This window comes from Nycticebus coucang, chromosome 9 (genome assembly GCF_027406575.1).
Source record: "Nycticebus coucang isolate mNycCou1 chromosome 9, mNycCou1.pri, whole genome shotgun sequence".
Lineage (NCBI taxonomy): Eukaryota > Metazoa > Chordata > Mammalia > Primates > Lorisidae > Nycticebus > Nycticebus coucang.
In genome coordinates, this window is record NC_069788.1 from 116,606,600 (window position 1) to 116,628,608 (window position 22,009).

At 48.7% G+C, this 22,009-nt stretch overlaps 1 protein-coding gene across 4 annotated transcripts in view; it reads right to left on the reverse strand.

The window, feature by feature from the left end:
• GALNT16 (polypeptide N-acetylgalactosaminyltransferase 16) overlaps positions 1-20,587 on the reverse strand; it is an 89,785-nt gene extending 69,198 nt beyond the window's left edge. Inside the window, exons 1-2 of one of the 4 annotated variants that reach the window (XM_053602774.1) lie at positions 20,468-20,587; positions 19,754-20,040 (exon numbers count right to left, since the gene is read on the reverse strand). In XM_053602774.1, the coding sequence (XP_053458749.1) occupies positions 19,754-19,930 (177 nt within the window). In that variant the 5' untranslated portion in view covers positions 19,931-20,040; positions 20,468-20,587. Of the gene's footprint in view, positions 1-19,753; positions 20,395-20,467 lie in introns of those variants that run through there. The other 3 variants (XM_053602773.1, XM_053602772.1, XM_053602775.1) reach the window with 3 other exon arrangements.
• Positions 20,588-22,009: the final 1,422 nt, after the last annotated feature.

Genomic DNA, 22,009 nt, shown 5'->3' on the forward strand with positions numbered 1-22,009 from the left:
GAGCTGGCTCTGCGTGGTCTGTGCGGCCTTGGGGTGAGATTCCAGTCTCTTCCCCCTACTCCCCAGTCGTATTCCTCAGCCTAGCCCTCCTCAGTTCGAGGTGTGACCTTCCCAGACCAGCTGGAAGCGGGGTTGCCACACCAAGCCCCGGCCCAGTCCACACCTCCTTTCTCTATGTCCAGCCAGCACATGCTCACCTTCAAACAGTCAGCTCAACTTACCGCCCCTCAATATAGCCAACCAAGACCCCACTGTCCCCAGTGTATGCCCCACTATGGCCCCCACAGCCCTTCCACACTCAGTCCTTGACAAGGCCCAGCAAGTTGAAGATAGGAGCTGGGTCTTACTCATCCTCGTCCCCCAGCTTCTAGCTCCGTGCTTGCTGAACACTAGAAGAGTGATATGCTCTGAGCGGAGACGCACGTAACATTTACTGAGAATACTTACTATGGATACTCTTCTCATGCACACACTGTAACAATCCCAAAAGGCAGGCACTTTATTATTTAAGGCCAGAATTAGGGTGAGGAGGCAAGGCACTCCCTTCAGATGCAAATGTAAAGGGGTCTGCAAAACTCAGCAATCAGGTGCATACTATTTTTAAAAGCCAAAATGAATGCAAGAAATACTTAATGAACAAAATATTAAAATTTTAGATAAAGACAGGATCTAACTCTGTGTTCACATGACTCACTTCAGCCTAATTCCAGCCCTGCCAGATTCTGTCTTTGTTTAAAATTTTTATATTTTGTTCAACTCAATTCCAAGTATTTGTCAGGAATTCTTTAAACCTATATGCAAAGATCAACCTGTAAGAATGCTCATTGTAGTCGGGCACTATCACGCCTATAATCCTAGCACTCTGGGAGGTTGAGGCGGGTGGATTGGCTGAGCTCACAGGTTCAAGACCAGCCTGAGCCAGAGCAAGATCCCATCTCTAAAAATAGCCAGGCATTGTGGCAGGCGCCTGTAGTCCCAGCTACTTGGGAGGCTGAGGCGAGAGAATCCCTTGAGCCCAAGAATTTGAGGTTGTTGTGAGCTATGACACCACGGAACTCTCCTGAAGGTGATAAAGTGAGACTCAGTCTCAAAAAAAAAACCCAAAATGTTCATTGATTGTAGTATTATTTATTTAAAAAAAAAAAAAGGCAAAGCACTGGACAACATATTTGGTCAGACCATAGGAAACTGCTAATACCTAATGTTTTTCCCTAAAAAACAGCAATTTCATCTAGTCCAATGGAATCTGAAGATCCAGCATTTATGAACTGTGATTATATAATCTATAGAACAGTCACAAAATTAAATACTAGAAACCATTAAAAAATATTTGGAAGACTATTTACGACATAGAGAAGTGCTCTTGATAGAGTGTTAAACGAAAATAAGTTACAAAACAGTATAAAATCTTTGATTTTTTTATTAACTATCAAAAAAGACCTGAATTGGTTATTTGCCACAATGTTAATAGTGGTAACCCTAAATGGTGGGATTTGGGGTGATTTTTACTTCCTTCTATTTGATTTCCAGTCTTGTGTATTAAGCATCAATATTTCGAATAATACGAATAAAAGCTTTTTGTGGGCCAGTCGCAGTGGCTCACCTAATCCAAGACGTGAGCCTTGGATTACAGGGGTTCTGTAATCCAAGAACTCTGGGAGGCCTAGGCAGGTGGATCACCTGAGCTCAGGAGCTCAAGACCAGCCCGAGCAAAAGGGAGACCTCATCTCCACTAAAATTAGAAAAACTAGTTGGGCATTTCAGCGGTGTCTGTAGTCCCAGCTACTCCAGAGGCTGAGGCAAGGGGATTGCCTGAGTCCAAGAGTTTGAGATTGCTGTGAGCTATGATGCCATGGCACTCTACCCAGGGCAACAGAGTGAGGCTGTTGCCCTGGGTAGAGGCAAAAAAAATTTTTTTTTGTCTTTATCTCATACCTTTCCACCAAGACTTTGTCATCTCCTCACCCCCAGGAGATGAAGAGAAGATGGGTTTCCTGCTCCTAGGCTCTCAATCTCCTTTGCCTGAACTCCCCGGCTTAGCAGGGCTTTCTCTGCCTCCCATCAGTGCCTTCAACTCAAGCTTGTCTGGGTTGATCTTCAGGTTCAGAAGACAGGCCTGAGAATCCAGAATTGATTTGTCATCCTCCAGGCAGGTCATCCTCCAGACAGGTGACAACATGTCATCCTCCAGGCAGCACCACATGAGTGACACGGTGGGGTGCAGACATCTTGCCTACAGTCTTCAAGTGGCTGAGATCCAACCACATCAGGGCACCAGCTCTTTCTTTCTTTTTTTACTTTTATTTTATTTTATTATTATTATTATTATTTTGCAGTTTTGGCTGGGGCTGGGCTTGAACCCACCACCCCCAGTATATGGGGCTGGGGCACTACTCCTTGAGCCACAGGCAACGCCCTCTTTTTTACTTTCAAAGTGTTTTAAGATTTGAGGGTTTTTCTTTCCCTCACACACAGATTAGGATATAGATTTGAGGTTTTTTAAATTCCAAAAAGTACAAAGACTAAGAATACAATTACCTGCACTGCCACCAGGATTAACGCAACAACTGCAAAAGGAAAACCAAAAAAACCACACCTCCCAAAAAAAAATCAAGTGAAACAAAACATTACAAATAAAGTCAAACTCCCTTTTGCTTGCCCTCCCATCTTTTTCCAGGGATGCTAACTGTTATAAATGTGCTTATATATCCTCTCTAGCCCATTTTTATATTTTGAGATAACATATGTGCATGCCTGCACACATCCACAAACAATATATGGAATTGTTCTGTATAATTTTAATTTACATAAATGGTAATAAACTACATCATCTTGTCCTTCGGTGACATGTTTGTAAGCTCTATTCATACCAAAATACAGGGTGGCTATAATGTGTGTGTGCAATTTTGTTGTATACACACTTTATAGCCACCCTGTTTATTGATCTAGTTCATTTATTTTACTCCTACAAGGCACTCCACTTGGTACACCAAATGGGTGTGTCTGCTCCCTTTGCATGGAATTCTCTGGGGGTGTACATAACACCAAGATTCTCCCTGACCTCATTGGTTCTAATTTGGAGAGCCTAAATCAATTGTCAGGGCTACCCCCAGACTATATCCTTTTAGTCCATAAATCCTTCCAAACTCTGCCCCAGTCCCTCTATCTTCCATAGCTGAGGCACTTGTCAAGACCACCCTTTCCTCACTCTAATCCTCTCTCTAAGGCATGAGTACCTTTTTGACTTCATAGGCTCCCCTCCTGACTTCAAGAAATGATGGAATTAAGATCCTTAAGAGCTTGTTTTGCCCTCAGAAGTTGTGCCACCAGGTGGTGAGCACCCGGAGAAATAGGTGTCCCTGCAGGCTTTTGATCCCATCAGTCCTGGTGGAATCCTGCCTCCCTCAGCAGTAACATCTCTGAATCAGGTTCCTTAGCTGTAAAATGGGAATAATAATACTCAGCTTTCAGGACTGCTGTGATGGTTAAGGGGGACAGTACTGGCACACAACAGGCAATCAAAAAGTGCTCTACCCCTGCCTTTTCTCGGGCTATTCTCAAACTAGGAGCCGTGGCACTCTTCAAAATCATATGACTCTTGTGTTTATAGGATTTCCAAGGCCAGATCACATATCCAAGTCTTTGCAACATCCACCTTGTCTCCTGATTTTCTGGCTCTGGGGAAGCCAGCAACCATACCATAAGGACTTGCAGGCAGGCCCATGGTGAGACTCACACAGAGAGCAGAGCCATCACTCCAAAGACAGCAGCAACTTGCCAGTGAGAGAAACAGCTTCATGAGAAAGCCCACAGCTGGAACAACACAGGGAGACCTCATCTCTTACAAAAAGTAATAAATTATTATAGCTGGGAGTGGTGGTGCACACCTGTCATCCCAGCTATTCAGCAGGCTGGGGCAAGAGGATCACTTGAGTCCAGGAGTTTGAGGCTGCTGTAAGCTATAATGACGCCACCGTACTCCAGCCTGGGTAACAGAGCAAGACTTTGTCTCCAAAACACAAAGACAAAGAAAAAGAAGAAGGAGAAGAGGTGGAGAAGGAGGTGAAGGAAGGAGGAAGAAAGAAGGGAAGGAAAGAGAAGAAAAGGGAAGGAACAGAGGGAAAAGAAAAGAAAGAAAACTCAGAAAACCCAGCCTGGGCAACCGAGCAAGACTCTTGTCTCCAAAACACAAAAATGAAAACAAACAAACCAAAAAAGAAGAGGAGGAAGAAAGGAAAGATGGAGGGAGGGAAGGAGGGAGGAACCCAGAACCGACCAGCCAAGCCAATCCCAAAGTCCTGACCCACAGAAACAATGAGAAAGAATAAATGATGATTGTTTTAAGTCATTAAATTTGGGGGTAATTTGTTATACAGCATTAGGTAGCTAATATACAAGTTAACAAATAATAACATCTTGTTATGACTAACAACTTCTGTACAAATATTTATTATGTGCTAGACGCAATTCTAACTTCTTTTTTTTTTTCACTTTTTTTTTTTTTTTTTTTTTAAGAGACAGAGTTTCACTTTATCACCCTCCGTAGAGTGCTATGGTGTCACACAGCTCACAGCAACCTCCAGCTCTTGGGCTTAGGCGATTCTCCTGCCTCAGCCTCCCGAGCAGCTGGGACTATAGGCACCCACCACAACGCCCGGCTATTTTTTTGTTGCAGTTTGGCCGGGGCTGGGTTTGAGCACACCACCCTCGGTACATGGGGCCGGCACCCTACTCATTGAGCCACAGGCGCCACCCCACAATTCTAACTTCTTCACTTGATCTTAGCCAAAAGGCCGAGAAGCGATCACAATTCTAACTTCTTTATGTGCAGTAACTCATTTAATCTCCATAACAACCCCCTAAAATGAAAACTACTAGCACCCCCATTTTACAGGTAAGAAAACTGAGGCACAGAATGCCTAAATAACTTGCTAGTAACTAAAAGAACCAGAACATGAAGACCAACACTTTGGCTCCAGCGCATCTCCATCACCACCATCCCATCTGCATCCACAACAAAACCGTAACCAGAAATTTAGCACCAAGAAACAGGAAACGCCCTCAAATTCACAGGGCCTACTTTTAAGGAAAAGAGACTAGAACAGAGAGAACTAGGAAAAGAGCCAAACTTCTCGGCGGCGCCTGTAGCTCAGTAAGTATATGGCACTGGCCCCATATACCAAGGGTGACAGGTTCGAACCCAGCCCCGGCCAAACTGCAACAAAAAATAGCCGAGCATTGTGGCCGGTGCCTGTAGTCCCAGCTACTCGGGAGGCTGAGGCAAGAGAATCCCCTAAGCCCAAGAGCTGGAGGTTGCTGTGAGCCGTGGCACTCTACGGAGAGTGACAAAGTGAGACTCTGTCTAAAAAAAAGGGGGGGGGGCTAAACTTCTCACTTTCCCTAGACATTCCAGATTCCTACCTTCTTCTTGAGTTTACAACTCTGTCTCCTATGCTGTCAGTAAGCTGACCCTGGATCAAAGCCCAGGCTTTCCTCCCCTGGATAAATGAAGTGTGTATTGACGTTTTTCTAACAGGATTGGTTACTAAAATGTTGCACATTTCCTTAGGACTCATTCTGACCCATGGAAATAAGCAACGTCTCTTCTGCACATGTTCTGACTCATTGTAAGCCTCATATCTGCCTCTTCAAAGTGGCCAACTTAAAAATGCCGGGTCCCTAAAGTGGTAAAAAACCACTCTAAGAAGACACCTTTATCTAACAAAGAATAAATAAATAAAAGGTACATGTTCTAAGGTCCATTTCCAAGCCCTTTGCAGACATGGCTAATCGATCATAGCCTCTTTCCCACTTGGCCAGGAGGCAGCTCCAGAATCCTTCTCACCACAGAGCTCCAGGCTGCCACGTCCACATGTTCTGAGTTAGCATTAGAGCTGAGACCTATTTGTCATTCTTGCTCTAACAGGACAAAGACAAAACACTAAAAGCAATAGACTGGAACTAATCCCTCTACTTTCCAGGAGAGTAAAAGGCTTCCCGCCTCCGCTGCTCTTATCCCTCCTCCAAAACCCATTTTCATCACAGCAAGAGCTTAGAAAGGATTTCTGAAAGAGAAGACACTGCAAAAAAATATCCACCTTGCTCTAATGATGGTATGAAAGCTAAGACCCGTGCTGGGAGGGTCCTGAGCCCACAGATGATGGTGAATTAGGCACCAAATGGCTCAGCAGCTGGACCAGAAAGGACTCGCCCTGAAATCAAGGTAAACGAGGAATCACAGCCACATTGTACTGCCATGTGACACTTAACAATGGGATCCATTCTAAGAAGTACTTTGGTAGACAGGTTTGTAATTGTGTGAACTTCATAGTGTGTACTTACACAAACTTAGGTGGGACAGCCTACTACGCTGCCAGGCTGTACGGTACAGCCTGTTGCTCCTACTTCAAACGTGTACAGCATGTTACTGTACTGAATACTGTAGGCAGCTGTAACACAATGGTAAGTATCTGTGTGTTCATTTCATTTATTTATTTAGTTTTTGAGTCAGGGTCTCCGTCTGATGCCGTGGCTAGAGTGCCATGGCCTCAGCCTCGCTCACAGCAACCTCAAACTCCTCGGTTCAAGAGATCCTCCTACTTCAGCCTCTCGAGCTAGTACTACAGGCACCTGCCACAACACTCAGCTAATTTTTTCTATTTTTTATAGACAGGGGTCTCACTGTTGCCCAGGCTGGTCTCAAACTCCTGAGTTCAAGGGATCCTCTTGCCTCAGCCTCCCAGAATGCTAGGATTACAGACAAGAGCCACCATGCAAGGCCACATCTGTGTATCTAAATATATCTAAACATAAAAAAGGCACAGTAAACATACAGTGTAAGAAAAAAATTGGTACACCTGTGTGGGGCACTTACTATAAATGAAGCTTGCAGGACTGGAAGTTGCTCTGGGTGAGTCAGTGAGTGGTGAATGAATGTGAAAGCCTAGGACGTCACAGTACATTCCTGTGACTTTATAAACGCTGCACACTTAAGCTACACTAAATTCATTTTTTAAAAAAGTAATTGTGTCTCGTTTCTTAGTTATTGCACCTGACTTTTGAATCTTTTTTTTTTAATTTTTTGTGCCAAGTTGTGCCTTTCCTTCTGGAATTTTAAGTGAACACAGTAATAGGAACTGTTTACACTGTGAAGTGGATATTGTTACATAGAACACACCGGTGGCTTTCTCACTGTTGAGCTGATGATGCCTTGTGAATGTATGACCTACGGAGAAACCCCTGTAGCTGTACCTGCTGATGCCATCTGTCTCTTGGAAAATAAATTTTGAATGTTTTTTCTTTTCCTATGGAAAAAAAAAGTAATTGTGGGGCGGCGCCTGTGGCTCAAGGAGTAGGGCGCCGGTCCCATATGCCAAAGGTGGCGGGTTCAAACCCAGCCCCAGCCAAAAAAAAAAAAAAAATAAAAAAGTAATTGTGCTCTGATGCTATGATGGCCACAGTGTCATTAGGTAATGGGAATCTTCCAGTTCCATTATCATCTTAAGAGACCACCGTCACACACGGGTCTATCATTGATAGCAATGTTGTATGCAGTGCACGACTGTATAATCTTCCCTGGACAAACTACCAGCACTTTAGAGAGGGGACCTGAATGAATGTGAGCACCAGCATTGCCCAGTGGAAACAGAAAAGCTATGCAAATAATTTAAAATTTTATAGTAGTGGCTCGGTGCCTGTAGCTCAGTGGTTAGGGTGCTGGCCACATACACTGAGGCTGGCGGGTTCAAATCCGGCCCGAGAATAAGACTGCTAAACAACAACGACAACTGCAAAAAAAAAAATAGCCGGGCATTATGGCAGGTGCCTGTAGTCCCAGCTACTTGTAGTCCCACCCTACTTGGGAGGGTAACGCAAGAGAATGGCTTGAACCCAAGAGTTTAAGGTTCCTGTGAGCTGTGACACCACAGCACTCTACTGAGGGTAACATAGTGAGACTCTGTCCAGAAAAAAAAAATGTTCTGGTAGCCACATTAAACAAGTAAAAAGAATCAGGTGAGGGCGGCACCTGTGGCTCAGTCGGTAGGGTGCCGGCCCATATACTGAGGGTGGCGGTTTCAAACCCAGCCCCAGCCAAACTGCAACAAAAAAAAAATAGCCGGGTGTTGTGGCTGGCCCCTGTAGTCCCAGTTGCGTGGGAGGATGAGGCAAGAGAATCGCTTAAGTCCAGGAGTTGGAGGTTGCTGTGAGCTGTGTGATGTCATGGCACTCTACCTAGGGCCATAAAGTGAAACTCGGTCTCTACAAAAAAAAAAAAAAAAAAAAAGAATCAGGTGAAATTAATTTTAATAATATATGTTATTTGCTATTTAACCCAAATATATCCAAATATTATCATTTCAACATGTAAAAAAATACTAGTGAGAAATTTTAATTCTTTTTCTAAGTCTTTGAAATCCAGGATGTATTTTATAACACATTTCAACTTAAATACTAAATTTGCACACAAATACTTGATCTGTATTGAAACTTCATTAAAATTTACTATTGAAAATATAAGTGCCACACATCGAAATTCTCCCAAAAGTTTTCCCACAGATGAAATGAGTGTCATTTTAAAATTTAAATCAATGGAAATTAAATAAAATGAGAAATTCAGTTCTCTGACTGTACTAACCACATTTCAAGCATTCAACAGCCACATGTGGCTGGCGATTGCCTTATTGGTGAGTGAGGGCTGGTCTGAGCTCCTGCACCTCTGCTTGGGCTTAGGGGAGCCTATTGCTGGCTCCTCTGAACACTCTTGCTCAGATCTGTTCCCACACACTCAGTTTCATTCTCTGCCTTGAGCTTCTGCTTGTTCCCAATGCTGGCTTTCAAATCTCCCAGCCACCACACTTCTCAAGCTGGCCCATCGACATTTCTCTCCCAGTCTCAGCTCCAGAGCTTCTGCCAGGTGTGGTTCAAAAATCCTGCTTATCTGGAAGGGATATGTAGGTGATGCTGTGTTCTCTGTTATAGAAAAAACCAAGATTGCTGGCAATCTTGGGGTGCATCCAGGAATAAGCCATTTCCTTTGGTGTTTTCATGCCCCCACAAGGGGCACCAGGACCTTATAAAACATTGCTGTGGGCAGCCTCTGCTATCTAGGGAGAATCCCTTTTAGCGTGCTATTTCAAAAGGCTTCCATAGGCTTCCCTGGTCCCTGCAGTATGTTTGCCTGGCCCCTAGTCCCTTTCTTCATCTGGCCTCTGGATTGGGGCCATGCTTGGTCCTGACCATATCACCCCTTCAAGCCACCAGAACCACAGCAGACATCACTAATCAATCACACGTTCTTTGCCCCTGAGCTTCAGCCTAGGCTCTACTCCAATCCCTAGGATAATGCCCTAAGCCTCTCACATGCCCGCATCTCCCAACCCCAGTGAGAGACCCCACAGCAAGAGGAAAAGGTGACTTCCAGATCAGAGACACACCAGAAGAAAACTCCCTAGAACTGACTGCCAACCTGATAACTTTGGAAGGCAACATGGATCCCCTCCAGCTGTGGCACCCCAAGATCAGACCTCCTTTGACATGAAAGGCCTTGAAATGTCAGAAGCCCACCCCAAAAGCTTGTTTAAAGGCACTGAGGGCAGAGCTGCTGTGCGGAGATGAAGGGCTGAACCTCTCAACTCTGACAAACCGCATCTCCAAGGGGGTGACCGATAAAGGATTGAATTGACAGAGGGCCTCCAGCTTGCCGGGGGCACATGAAGCCATCCCGTACCAGTCACCTGGGCACTGGGGTGCCACCTGAACCTCAGAAGAGACAGCCTCAGACAGGCCGGTCTTGAAGGAACCCTCTACCCCAGGCCTGCTCCTGCGCTGTGCAGTGCCAGGAGGGCAGGCTGGGGGCAGGGGCAGGAAAGGGCAAGAATTCCAAATCACTGCATTGCCAGAAAACATCAGTTGCACCTGAAGAGAACACTATGAGCCTGACAAGGAGACAAAGGCAAACTTGATCAGGTACCACCATTTGGAGGAATTGTCCTTCCCACACAAAACTCACCCTCCGGAGACAAGTCCTCCCCGTCCTCCCCCACTGCAATATTTCAACAAGGGCTCCATTCATTACCTTTAGTCCTTTAAATCTCTTCAGGCACTAGCACCCTCGCTTTCTCCTCACCAGCCACACACCACACACACATACCGTACAGACACACACCACAAACACACCACACATACATAATACACACACTGCATTTACAAACGCCACACACACACACCCTACACACCCCACATACCACACACAACACAAATTCACACACATCCCACATACACACACCGTACATACCACACACACACATCCCACCCATGACACGTACACAGACCCCACACACCACACATGCACACCCCTACATACCAACATATGGCATGGACATGACAACCCCCCCCCCACAACACACAAGTACCTCACTGGTCCCACATTATAAGGAAATGAAGTGTTCCAAACCACAGAACAATTTCCAAAAAACTTACGTTTACCTCCTTAAGAACCAGCACTTACAAATTTAACCATCTTGCTAGAGAATTTCCTGAAGTGACATAGTTCCCTGATTTACCAAGCCTGGGTGTCATCTGTCACTTCCTAATGATTCAGGGATGGACTCTGAGCCTGCCTTACCACAGCCCGCAAGGCCTAATGAGCTGGCCTCCTCCTCTGGACACTGAACTGTTTCAACCTGCACAAGCTGCCCCCACCCCCAAGTACTCCCAGCACATACCCCCAGCATGGTGCCCTGGTCCTAGGCTGTCTGGAACACTCTTTTCCCTAGATGTCTGCATGGCTTACTCTCCTCACTCAGGCCTCAGCTCCAGGCTGTCCTACCCATCTTCCTCTCATCTTTCTGCCCCCACCCATGCTGCTTTATTTTATTTCCATAGTATTTGCCACTACTTAATAAATTACATATTTATATTTTCTGTCCCCCTCCCCACTCTGCAGGATGTGAGCTCCTAGAGAGGAGGGATTTCACCTGTTTTATTTATCTCCAGGGCCTAGAACAGTCCAGGCACACAGCAGGTGCTCAGTAAGTAACTCAAGGGAATGAATAAACACAGCCTTCACCATCCTGACCACTGGGTGCCTTGAGGGTCACCCGACCTCACCTGGCCCTTCTTGGCAGTCCTTTGCTGTCAGCTGTCACATCCTGGTGTGTCAGCAGCTCCTGGCAATTTCCCCATCTTGCTCTATCTAATCCACTGTATTTGTGACCTAGGAAAGGCCGCAGGTTGCCAGGACATGACCAACTCCTAAAGTCCTCATACAGATGCTCATGCACAATGTTCATTTCCAGGCTTTGGCCCTTAGGAAATTCCAAGTCTATCTTCTGAATAAAGTCCACAAGTGTTGTGACTATTAGTGTTCTGCTCAGGGGTCTCTGCAGCTTCTTCTTGGCCCTCTCGGATTGTTGAGATGTCCAAAGTTCACCTACATACAGTTTTGCATCCATGGTGAGCAGCCCCCCTCCCCCCACATAGGCTTCTAGTGCAGCAGAGGGGAGCAGTGAAGCTCCACCCACTGACAGCGTTTCAAGGGAAGGGAGAGGGGAAGGGGTCAGAGTAGGGCCAGTTTACTCCTTGTAGAAATTTAAAAGTTTCAAGCACTATGAACACACGTGGTCTAGGTCTTTGTACACCTTACTCTCTGGTCTTATTCTGTTATTTCAAACACTGTCAGACCTTAAACCCTGGCTGAGAGCCACCCCCCTTTTGTGGGAGAAGTTCAACAAAGTCAAAGATGACTTTAGCCAAGAGGGCTTGGAGATCTTATAGTTCAACCCTCATCTGACTGATAAGAAAACAAGGTCCAGAGAATAGAAGTGACTCACCTAAGGAAACACAGCCTCTTCCGGGCAAGGCTGAGCCTAGAAGTAGGATCACTGGGCTTTCCTTTTTTTTTTTGTAGAGACAGAGTCTCACTGTACCGCCCTCAGGTAGAGTGCCATGGCGTCACATGGCTCACAGCAACCTCTAACTCTTGGGCTTATGCGATTCTCTTGCCTCAGCCTCCCGAGCAGCTGGGACTACAGGCGCCCGCCACAACACCCGGCTATTTTTTTTTGTTGTTGTTGCAGTTTGGCTGGGGCTGGGTTTGAACCCGCCACCCTCGGCATATGGGGCGGGCGCCCTACTCACTGAGCCACAGGCGCCATCCGATCACTGGGCTTTCATTTGCATCCTCTCTTTATTCCTTCACACCCACATCCCTGACAGCCACTCTGTTCCGCCCAGGGCTGCTCCATTCTGACCATAATGGCAGGTCTCACAATCCAGGTTCACAGATGTCACCCGCCACTGAGCTCTGAGACAATGTTGTCCCTCACTCTATGAAATAGCAAGAAAGAAGAGCTGGTGCTTTTAAGCTACACATGAAGATTTTCCTAGCAGGCCCAGAAAAAGAAAAGGTCTGCACCAGGGGCAGATTTGGCACAATGCTGCCTCAGATGTGCCTGAGCCTTGTCTTGCTTCATGCTATAATCAACAAGGTTCTTCCATTTGCCCTCCTCATTTCTAAAATATCCCCAGCTCACCCTTCCTACATACTCTGAAGTGTTCACAAAAGTCCTCTGGGTGGCCATACTGTCTCTAGCCAGACCCTACTCAAGGGTACAGCTGCCATTCAGGGATACGGGGAGACAGGCAGGCTTGGGCTTCCGCCTCCTCCATAAACATACAACTCAGGGGTTCTGCCAGCCAGGGCCACCGTGGAAAGCAAGAGTCAGGGGCCTGGGAGACACGACAAGCAACCTGTAAACTATATCTGGGTTGAACTAGGGAAACAGAAGCGGAATATGAAAAGGTCAGACTCAGAGTGCCTCCACCAGCAGAAACACCCTTGTGGGCCTCGGTCCAGGGAAGCAGGAAAGAAGCTAAAGACCAGTGTTTCCTACTTTGCAGTTTTGCCTCTGACCTCCCTCACCCTCCTTGCTTGGCAGCTCTGAAGGAGCGGGGCGGGGGGAGCACAGTAGCAGTTATGGGCCCTTTCATCCTTGTAGTTACCCCTCCCCAGCCTGGCCTTGGTGTGTTGGGCCTGCCCTGCTTCCCAGGGCACCAAGGCTCTTATGGTGCAAAAAAATGGACCTTATTTCATGAGAGTGAATCTTTTCTTCTCCCCTATTTGCAGCTGTTGGGAGCACTTATTTGCCAACAGGGAGTATGGAGGGAAACGCTGGTCGGCCTTTGGACCACTCCATTCTTGGACGGTTCTGTGAGAAAGTTTTCCTTCTGCTGCAAAGAAATCTCTCTCCCTGCAACTTTTACCTGCTGTGACCAGTTCTATTCCTTGGAGTCTTGCAGAATAATTCAAGTAAGTCCCTTGCCTTTTCTGTTGGTTCAATGCTAAGCCTTCATGGGGATTCGAAAGTGTGAGATGCAGTTAAAAAGTTTACACTTTAATAGTGGAATCAAGATTTATTTATTTTTTTTTTTTTTGTAGAGACAGAGTCTCACTTTGTCACTCTTGGTAGAGTGCCGTGGTGTCACAGCTCACAGCAGCCTCCAGCTCCTGGGCTTAGGTGATTCTCTTGCCTCAGTTTCCCAAGTAGCTGGGACTACAGGTGCCCGCCACAACACCCGGCTATTTTTTTGGTGCAGTTTCACTGGGGCTGGGTTTGAATCCGCCACCCTCGGTATAGGAGGCTGGCACCCTACCCACTGAGCCACAGGCACTGCCTGGAATCAAGATTTTTAATCAGGCATCAAATATTTAAAAAATAATTATTAGCTCAGTGCCTGTGGCTCAAGTGGCTAAGGCACCAGCCACATACACCTGAGGGTTCGAATCCAGCCCAGCCTGCCAAACAACAATGACAGCTGCAACCAAAAAATAGCCGGACATTGTGGTGGGCGCCTGTGGTCCCAGCTACTTGGGAGGCCGAGGCAGGAGAATCGCCCAGGAGTTAGAGGTTGCTGTGAGCTGTGATGCTACAGCACTCTATCCAGGGAAACAGCTTGAGGCTCTGTCTCAAGAAAAAAAAAAAAATCATCCTGGCTTGGCGCCCATAGCTCCCAGGTTAGGGAGCCGGCCACATACACCAGGGCTGGCAGGTTCGAACCCAGCTGGGGCCTGCTAAACAACGACAACTACAACAAAAAAATAGCCCAGCATTGTGGCAGGTGCCTGTAGTCCCAGCTACTTGGGAGGCTGAAGCAAGAGAAAGGCTTACACCCAAGAGTTTCAGGTTGCCACGAGCTGTGTTGCAACGGCACTCTACAAAGGGTGACATAGTGAGAGTATGTCTCAAAAAAAATAAAAATAAAAATAATTATCCTTTTTGGTTGTGTCCCTATATGTTAATAGTACTTAATACAAAAAATATAGGGAAAAATCTAAAAGATGGAAGAGGGAATTACTCATAATCCTGCTTCCCTCTGCTAACATTTTGCTTTGAATGGCTTTTTGCATTTTTGTTTTTTGCAACAGATGTTTATGGAGTGAATACAAAGCAAAGTGCTGATCCAGGAGCCCCAGGAAAGACACACTGATAAATCAGACTTGGATCTGGCCTGGAGGATGCTCCAGGGGAAGGAAGATGAGCATGGGCTTTAGAGTCAGAAATACTTAGTTTCAAATGCACTTACTCATTATCAGAATATGGGTAAGACTCAGTTTATTCGAATGTTAGCTGGACCTAATAATGGAACCCTATCTTATTAGGTGGTTTGGATTTAACGAGGTAAAGCTTGCAGAACTGTTACACTGCATCCCAATATCCAATGAACACAGCCAGCCTAACTACAATAAAGTATACAGCAATGGTGGAGGCTGGACAGGTACAGATCAAAGACCATAGAATTCGGAGCACAGACTAAGGCACTCAAAACTATTTTCTGAGCGTGCTGTCCACAAAGTCTGTGACTGTGCCAGGCAAGTGCACTGTCTGATTAAACGAACTGAATTTAGTGCCCAAGGGTAATCATCATTTGACTGAGTACGTGAAAGCTCAGCTCTCCTGCTCCTTTCCAGAAGAGTCTTAAGTCTGTTTAGCCTCCTTGTATCTTTGCCGCACTGTTCAGGGGAAGGTGCTTAAGGTCTTCTCAAGAAGCAACGGGGTATAAATCTTCAATCTTGTAACTGTAATGAACAGCTCAGTCATAGGCTCCCCTCTGACCTCAGGCAGTTTCTTCCATTACAACAGGACAGTCCCCTGGGCAACTTGGTCTGACCTTGCCTACCAGTACCCTTTTCTGCATCTATGTTAAATGGCATTTCCAGATCTGAGAGCTTCCTTTGCTCACAGAGCTGAAAAACACAGCCATCAGAGAAGGAAGCTATACTCCCAAAGCCCCTGGAGAAGCTGGTGAGGGGGGAGTGCTATTACAGCACAGCAATAAGGACCTGCCAGGAGAAGTAGCTCTCTAAAACTAATCCTGTGCCCCGGGGCCTCAGACCTTCCAGAAAGGTGACTCTTGGGCTGTCAGGGGCCCCACCAACTTGGGAGCTCCTGGGCTGTCCCCATGTCTCACAAACAGGTCTCAAAATGGCCCATGAACAGACCCCATTGACAGGAAATGAGGCCCTTTAAATCTGAACTTTTTGGCCTGTTAAAGGGAACTGAGGGTGTTTGTGCTTCTCCCTCCCACTCTCTTTCTCACATGTGGCACCTAGGCGGATTAAACACAAAATCATTTTCTGTCATTTAGTCAAATCAAATTCCCACAGCTCCAAAATGCAAACATTATGAATAAAATACACACTCATTCAGATTTTATCAACGCTTTTGCTCTCAGAGAACAATGCTAGAAAAGCCATCATCTGTGTCCCTTTCTGCTACCTGCAAGGCCTGAAGGGTTACTGTGGCAACTTCTCTGGCAAGGCTACATCCCTCTGGGAGCATAAACCTCAAAACACCCTTCAGGAGAACTCCCTTAAAGCTATTTATTTATTTCTGGAAATGAAGCTGTCGTCTGCTTATCTAGGAATCAACAAACCTTGCAAATCATTTAACCCAAAATTCTACACACAAAATAACCAAGGTCCAGACATGGTAAGTATTTTGTCCATGTTCACTCAGCAATATCCCAATTTCAGGATAAGAACCTTCAGTTTACTGGCTTGAGCAAGAGCTAGACCACATCTCTACTAAAAATAGAAAAAATTAGGCAAGCATAGTGGTGGGCGCCTGTAATTCCAACTACTCAAGAGGCTGAGGTAGGAGGAACACTTGAGCCCAGGAGTTTGAGGTTGCTGTGAGCTATGATGACACCCCTTCACTCTAGCCTGAGCAACACAGTGAGACTCCGTCTCAAAAAAAAAAAAAGAAACTCCAGGCTGGGTACCTGTGGCTCAAGCGGCTAAGGTGGGTTCGAATCCAGCCCGGGCCCAAAAAATAGCCGGGCATTGTGGCAGGTGCCTGTAGTCCCAGCTACTTGGGAGGGGGAGGCAGGAGAATCGCTTGAGCCCAGGAGTTGGAGGTTGCTGTGAGCTGTGATGCCACAGCCTCTACCCAGGGCAACAACTTGAGGCTCTGTCTCAAAAAAAAAAAAGAAACTCCAGTTTAGGAAAAGTATTACCTAAAATGTAAAATCAAATTCCATGTAACATCCTAGTCTCCCACCCATGCCTGTCACAGAACTGGCCTATGGAAAACTGAATCCCAAACCCTAAACACAACCTTCGCAAATGCTCTCCCCGACTGCAAGGCCAGAAAACTCAGGGGTAGCTGTCTCTGCTCCACCTCCCGATTTGGCTGCTGTTCTGTGCCAGCATGCATCAATGTAGATTCAAGGGGCTACCACCAAATCCACCGCCGTGCCCATAAAGTACAGCAGGAAAAATCAAAAACCTTGCTGCATCATAAGTGGCCAGATAGGGATAGCTTCAGTATCTCCCTTTAGTTTTACAGATTCCATAAGCAAATTTTTCGCATTAAAATTTGAGACACATAGGCTGACAGCAGGACAGAATATTAAAAATCAGGACCTCCTTGAGAAATCTGGCCTTACGGTTGCCATGCCGACACCCCATAATGCCAAACAGGCGTCTCCAAGGTCCAGAAGCAATTTGGCTGGCTTCAAATAGCCCAGACATTATAAAAGAGCTGGTCTAGGCTGCAGACCCTCCTTTTCCCAGCTCAGCTCTCTCATTCCCAAGGGGAGTGATGATGACGCTTGTCTGAATTTGCTTAGCCTCTGACAGCAAGGCAGGCCACATCATTCTCTAAGAATCTAAGAATCTACATGCAGCGTCCTGGATCAACTAAGTAGAGAAATGTTTCAGAATAGCAAAGAGTGATTAGTTACCACAAAGTTCAGGCAGAAAGCAAATCTTTGGCTGCACCTGCCCCTTTTAAGCTGACAAAGGGTTCAACTCCTGCAGAAGTCTGAATATGCATTTCCTGACCTCCTTACTTACTCAGGTTGGAGCTGGCAATAAGGGAATCTGAACCTTGGGCCATTCATTGACTGCTCCCAGAAATGGGCAAAAATCCTATTTTACTGTGTAACAGTAAAGAAGAAGTCTTGCTGTGTAACACTGTGGGGATGCAAGGAGCTTCTAGCATAGTCCCTGAGAATCACACGGAAGTGGAATAACTCAAAGACAAGACGACAATGCAAGGCAGTGAGTGTCAAAGCCAGCGTGTGCTGGGGGCCAACACAGGAGGAACAACATCCAGCACTTACATTTAAGAACAGAGAGAGAGGGTGGTGCCTGTGGCTCAAAGAGTAGGGCACCAGCCCCACATACTGAAGGTGGTGGGTTCAAACCCCGCCCTGGCCAAAAACTGAAAAAACAAAACAAAAACAAGAACAGAGAGAGAACTGGTTGTGTCCCTAAGTGGCTCCCCAGGACTCCCATCCTCCCTTTCCTCCTGCACCTTTACCTCCAGGCTCCCAGGTATTTCCCTGATCCTCCTTTGCACTTTAAACTTAGCTTCCTCTTATCTGCAGCAAGTCAAACCCTGTGGGAATAGGTAGGGGCAAGAGATGTTCACACAACCCCAATTCTCACTCCTCCAGGGCAGGCCAGGTCAGGGCTCAGGGTTCTGAAGCAGAGGCTCTGAGCAGCAGTTTCCTTGTGCTGTCTTCTTTCCTTTCCTCCCTTTCCAGCTCACACCTCCTCCCATCACCACTCCAGAAAGAAGGACAGAGCTTCTGGCCAGCCTGCCTTGTCCCTGCGCTACTAGCCTTTCCTGAGACCAGGGTTGGTCCTTTTAAAAAGTGAGAGTTCCCTGTGTGTTCTTCGCGTTCCTGGGGTGGAAGCTCCCAGGGTCCTGGAGGCCTCTACTGGTTTGTCTAGTTCCAGCTCCCACCTGTCAGTCCACCCTGCTCTCCACTCCCGGGGTCTCAGCACAGGAGGCTTTTCCTCATCAGTCTTTCTGTCCAAGCAGCCACAGTGCTTTGGAAACAGTGTCCTAGGTATAGGTCCCTCAGCCCGGAAGGGAACAAGCTACCCAATCAGGTTTGCCCCCAGAGAGTTCATCCAGACTGGGATCTAGGACAAATCCCACAACCTCAGCCTCCCGCCCCCCCAGGTCTCCTCAGCCAAGGCCCGGAAATAATGGTCCCTCTGCAGGGGACACGGAAACTGGGGCAGGATGGGAATATGAGAGGGCATTCCCCAGCGACCCTCCCCATATTCCTGGGATTCAGGACAAGTTATCTTGGATTCTACACAAGCTTCATGCATTGTGACCCGCACCTCCTGGCGGCTCCTCCCTCGTCCTCCTCCAGGCCCATATCTTTTCACGTCGGAATCATCCCCACCCACCCACCCCCGACCCCACTCTTTGCTCTCCGGCTCCTGGTCCTTGTCTGGCCAGGCCGCCCCCATGCAGCAGTCCCTCCCAAGGGGCGCCCAAGGCTCTCGTTCACCACCTACCGCCGTCGGAAGACCGCGCCCAGCAGAGAGCGCTCTCGGCAGCTCCCAGAGCCTCCCGCCTCAACAGGTGCCGGCTCCGGCGTGGCCATAACAAGCTGTCACCCCCCACCACCACCCCGGCCGAGTGAAGGTGGCGACAGGAACGCCCCCTGCAGGACGTCCGGGACTCCGCACGCCCCCGCTTGGGTCCCCGAAGTGCCAAGGGCCCCATCATAGCACGCCGCCTTTGTCTCCCTGCTCGCTTAGATGCTGCCGGGCTGACCTCATGCGAGGGAATGGCCAAGCCCGAGCGTAGTCATTGCCTGCCTACCAGTAGTAGTGGACCCTAATGTTGCGGGTAGAGGGTGAATACTCAAAGAGCTCTGGGGGCGAGGGGTGTCCGTGAGGAGGAAGCTGGTTCAAGTTGACCCAAGCTCAAAAGGGGACGCGAAGCCAGGAGCAGCGCATAGAAAGCCTTCCTTATCTAAGCTCTCACCCGCTGTCCTTTGCCCCCAGGAGGCTAGAGAAGGGGTACGCACCGCCACCCACGCGCTCAACTGCTAGTGGCTCCCACCGCTGGCTAGTGCGTGCTAGGTCCAGCCTTCCGGGGCCGGCAAAGCGCCAGCAGTTCCCCAGCCCCCGGCCCCTGCGGCGCAGTGCCGGGAGAGCCGCCACGTTCCTAGTCGCGCGCGCACGCCGGGCCCACCAAACTTGCAGCACTTTATCCCAGCCCCCACCCGCTATCACCCTCCCACCATCAGTGCGCCCTGGCCCCAGCAGCTCCGCAGAGGTTGCCATAACAACGGGCAGGAATGCTCCAACATATACAAAGCCGGCCCGCGCTGCGGGCACTCGGCCCCCTGCCGGGCCCCGCGCCCTCGGTCGCCGCTCGCGGGCAGGACCCACGCCGCTGCTCCCCTGCCAGCCGCCCGGTGCGCGGGGCGTACTCACAATAAGCGGGATGGTGCGGTCCTCACGCAGCTGCTCCGGCCTCCCGCTGACCTTCTGCGCGCCACGGCCGCCGGAGGATGCTGCGTGGGCTCGGTTGTCCTGCCATAAGTAGTAAAAAGTGCCAAGGATCCAGGCTACGGTCAGGATGGCGATGGCATTGGCGCGGATCTTCCTCATTGTAGGCGGACGGGCGCCCTGGATGAGGGCCGGGGCCGGCGTACTCTTGGGGCCGCGGGGGCGCTCGCAGCCTCAGCTGTTTGTTTTCGCTCACGCCCGGCTGCTCAGTCCTGCAGAGCAGAAAAAGGAGAGAGGTTGGTGGGGTGGAGGGGGGGCTGATAGGAGAGACAGGAGCACCGAGCGATCCTCACGGTCCTAATGCCCTTCATCCCCGAGCGCGCGCGTGCCCCGTACGCCCATTCATTCGCGTTCAGAGCTGGTCCCGCTCTCCAGCCGCCGCTGGCCAACCGACCCCGCCGCGGCGCATCGGCAGAAGAGCGCGCCGGGTAGGAAGCGGCTCGGGCCTTCCTCCTGCTCCGGCAACCCGGCGAGACGGACGCCCGCGGCGGAATGGCGACTGGCCAGAGCCAGCCTCGGTTCCCACCGCATCGGTGACCGAACGCCCAGTGGCTGCCTCGGGCGGCTGTCCCGCCTACCCACCCCCACCCCGAGACTGAACGGCCCTGAGTCACCGACTGGAGACGCGCGACCCCCGACCTGGGCCCGCGCCGCGGAGCTGCAGTTCCGGGCTGCGCTCTGAGCTGCGCTCTGGCGCGAGGTTCAAGGTGTGTTCGGCGAGTCCTTGGGAAGCAGAGGCTGGACTGGGAGTAGAGTCCTGAGTTTACACTGGAAGGAATCCTCCGCAGCCTAGGATTCCGATGCTCCAGAGCCCGCCCCACGGAGGGATTGGAAGCTGGTGCACTTGACCCTCCGGTAGAGCGCAGAGGAGACGTCGCTGCCGCACACTCGCTGTAAGGAGAAAGGGAGCATTGCCACTCGACATCTTTCACTGGCCTGGGGCTCCCAGATTTATCATCACCGTTACTTCATCAGAAGGAAGAGAGGCCAGGGAGGCTGGACGATTCTCTTGAGACCACAAGGCTAATTAGTGGGCAGAGTCCAGTCTAGAAGCCATCTCTCCATCTAACACTTTTTGACAAAGTGCAAAACACACTGTGGCTCAGTCGGTAGGGCGCCGGCCCCATATGCCGAGGGTGACGGGTTCAAACCCGGCCCCGGCCAAACTGCAACCAAAAAATAGCCGGGCGTTGTGGCGGGTGCCTGTAGTCCCAGCTACTCGGGAGGCTGAGGCAACAGAGTCGCTTAAGCCCAGGAGTTGGAGGTTGCTGTGAGCCGTGTGAGGCCACGGTGCTCTACCGAGGGCCATAAAGTGAGACTCTGTCTCTACAACAACAACAACAACAACAAAAACACAAACACAAACATCCTGGAGATTCTGCCCCAGTCCTGGAGGCATTGAGGATCAGGTGTGAACTGCTCCTGTTCCAGGCAGAAAGCAAGATAGGCCAGATTAGTTTTAGGTGAAATAACAACAAAGTAAGAATCCGAGAGGAAGAAATGCAAGGTGGTCTCAGAGAAGGTGGATAAATCAGTTGGCTCAGTCCTTAAGTGGGAACTGAGGGAACTGCATGACTAGCCCATGGGAAGGTCCAGAGGATGGAAGTACTTGAAGTCTTCCAGAGAGAGAGAGAGAGCTGCCAGGCATTACGGGTGTCCAGGATGCTGTGAAGGATTTGACAACAGTTGAGGTTGGCCAAGTTCTGTCAGGCTGGACTTAGGAGGTCCTTGCATGCGGGAGGAAGAGGTGACAAGGAGTTTGCTTTCTATTAGTGCTGCTGGACACCTGGCTTCTATAAAGACCCAGATAGGGCCAGGCCTCCAAATGAGGCATGTGGGGAATCAGGCAAACTGAGGTCACAGCATCCTGCCCTCCCCAACCACCCCATTAGCATCACCCTGAGGCACAGAAGTGAGAGTGATATTTCTCCATTTCTCTCACACACATAGAGGATGCTTGATACATTTCTGTTCAAGCGAGGTAAAGAAAACCCTAGTTTACTTTTTGCTGCAGAAAACCCAGGATCATCACTGCAATTATGACACCCTCACGCAGAAAACTAATCAAGAGGACATTTAAACAAGTCCAAAAATGTCCTAACCAGGAACATAACCCTTAGAAGAAGAGAATGCACTAAAAAAGGTTCACAAAGGGTCTACAAAAGTGACAGACAGTTTGAG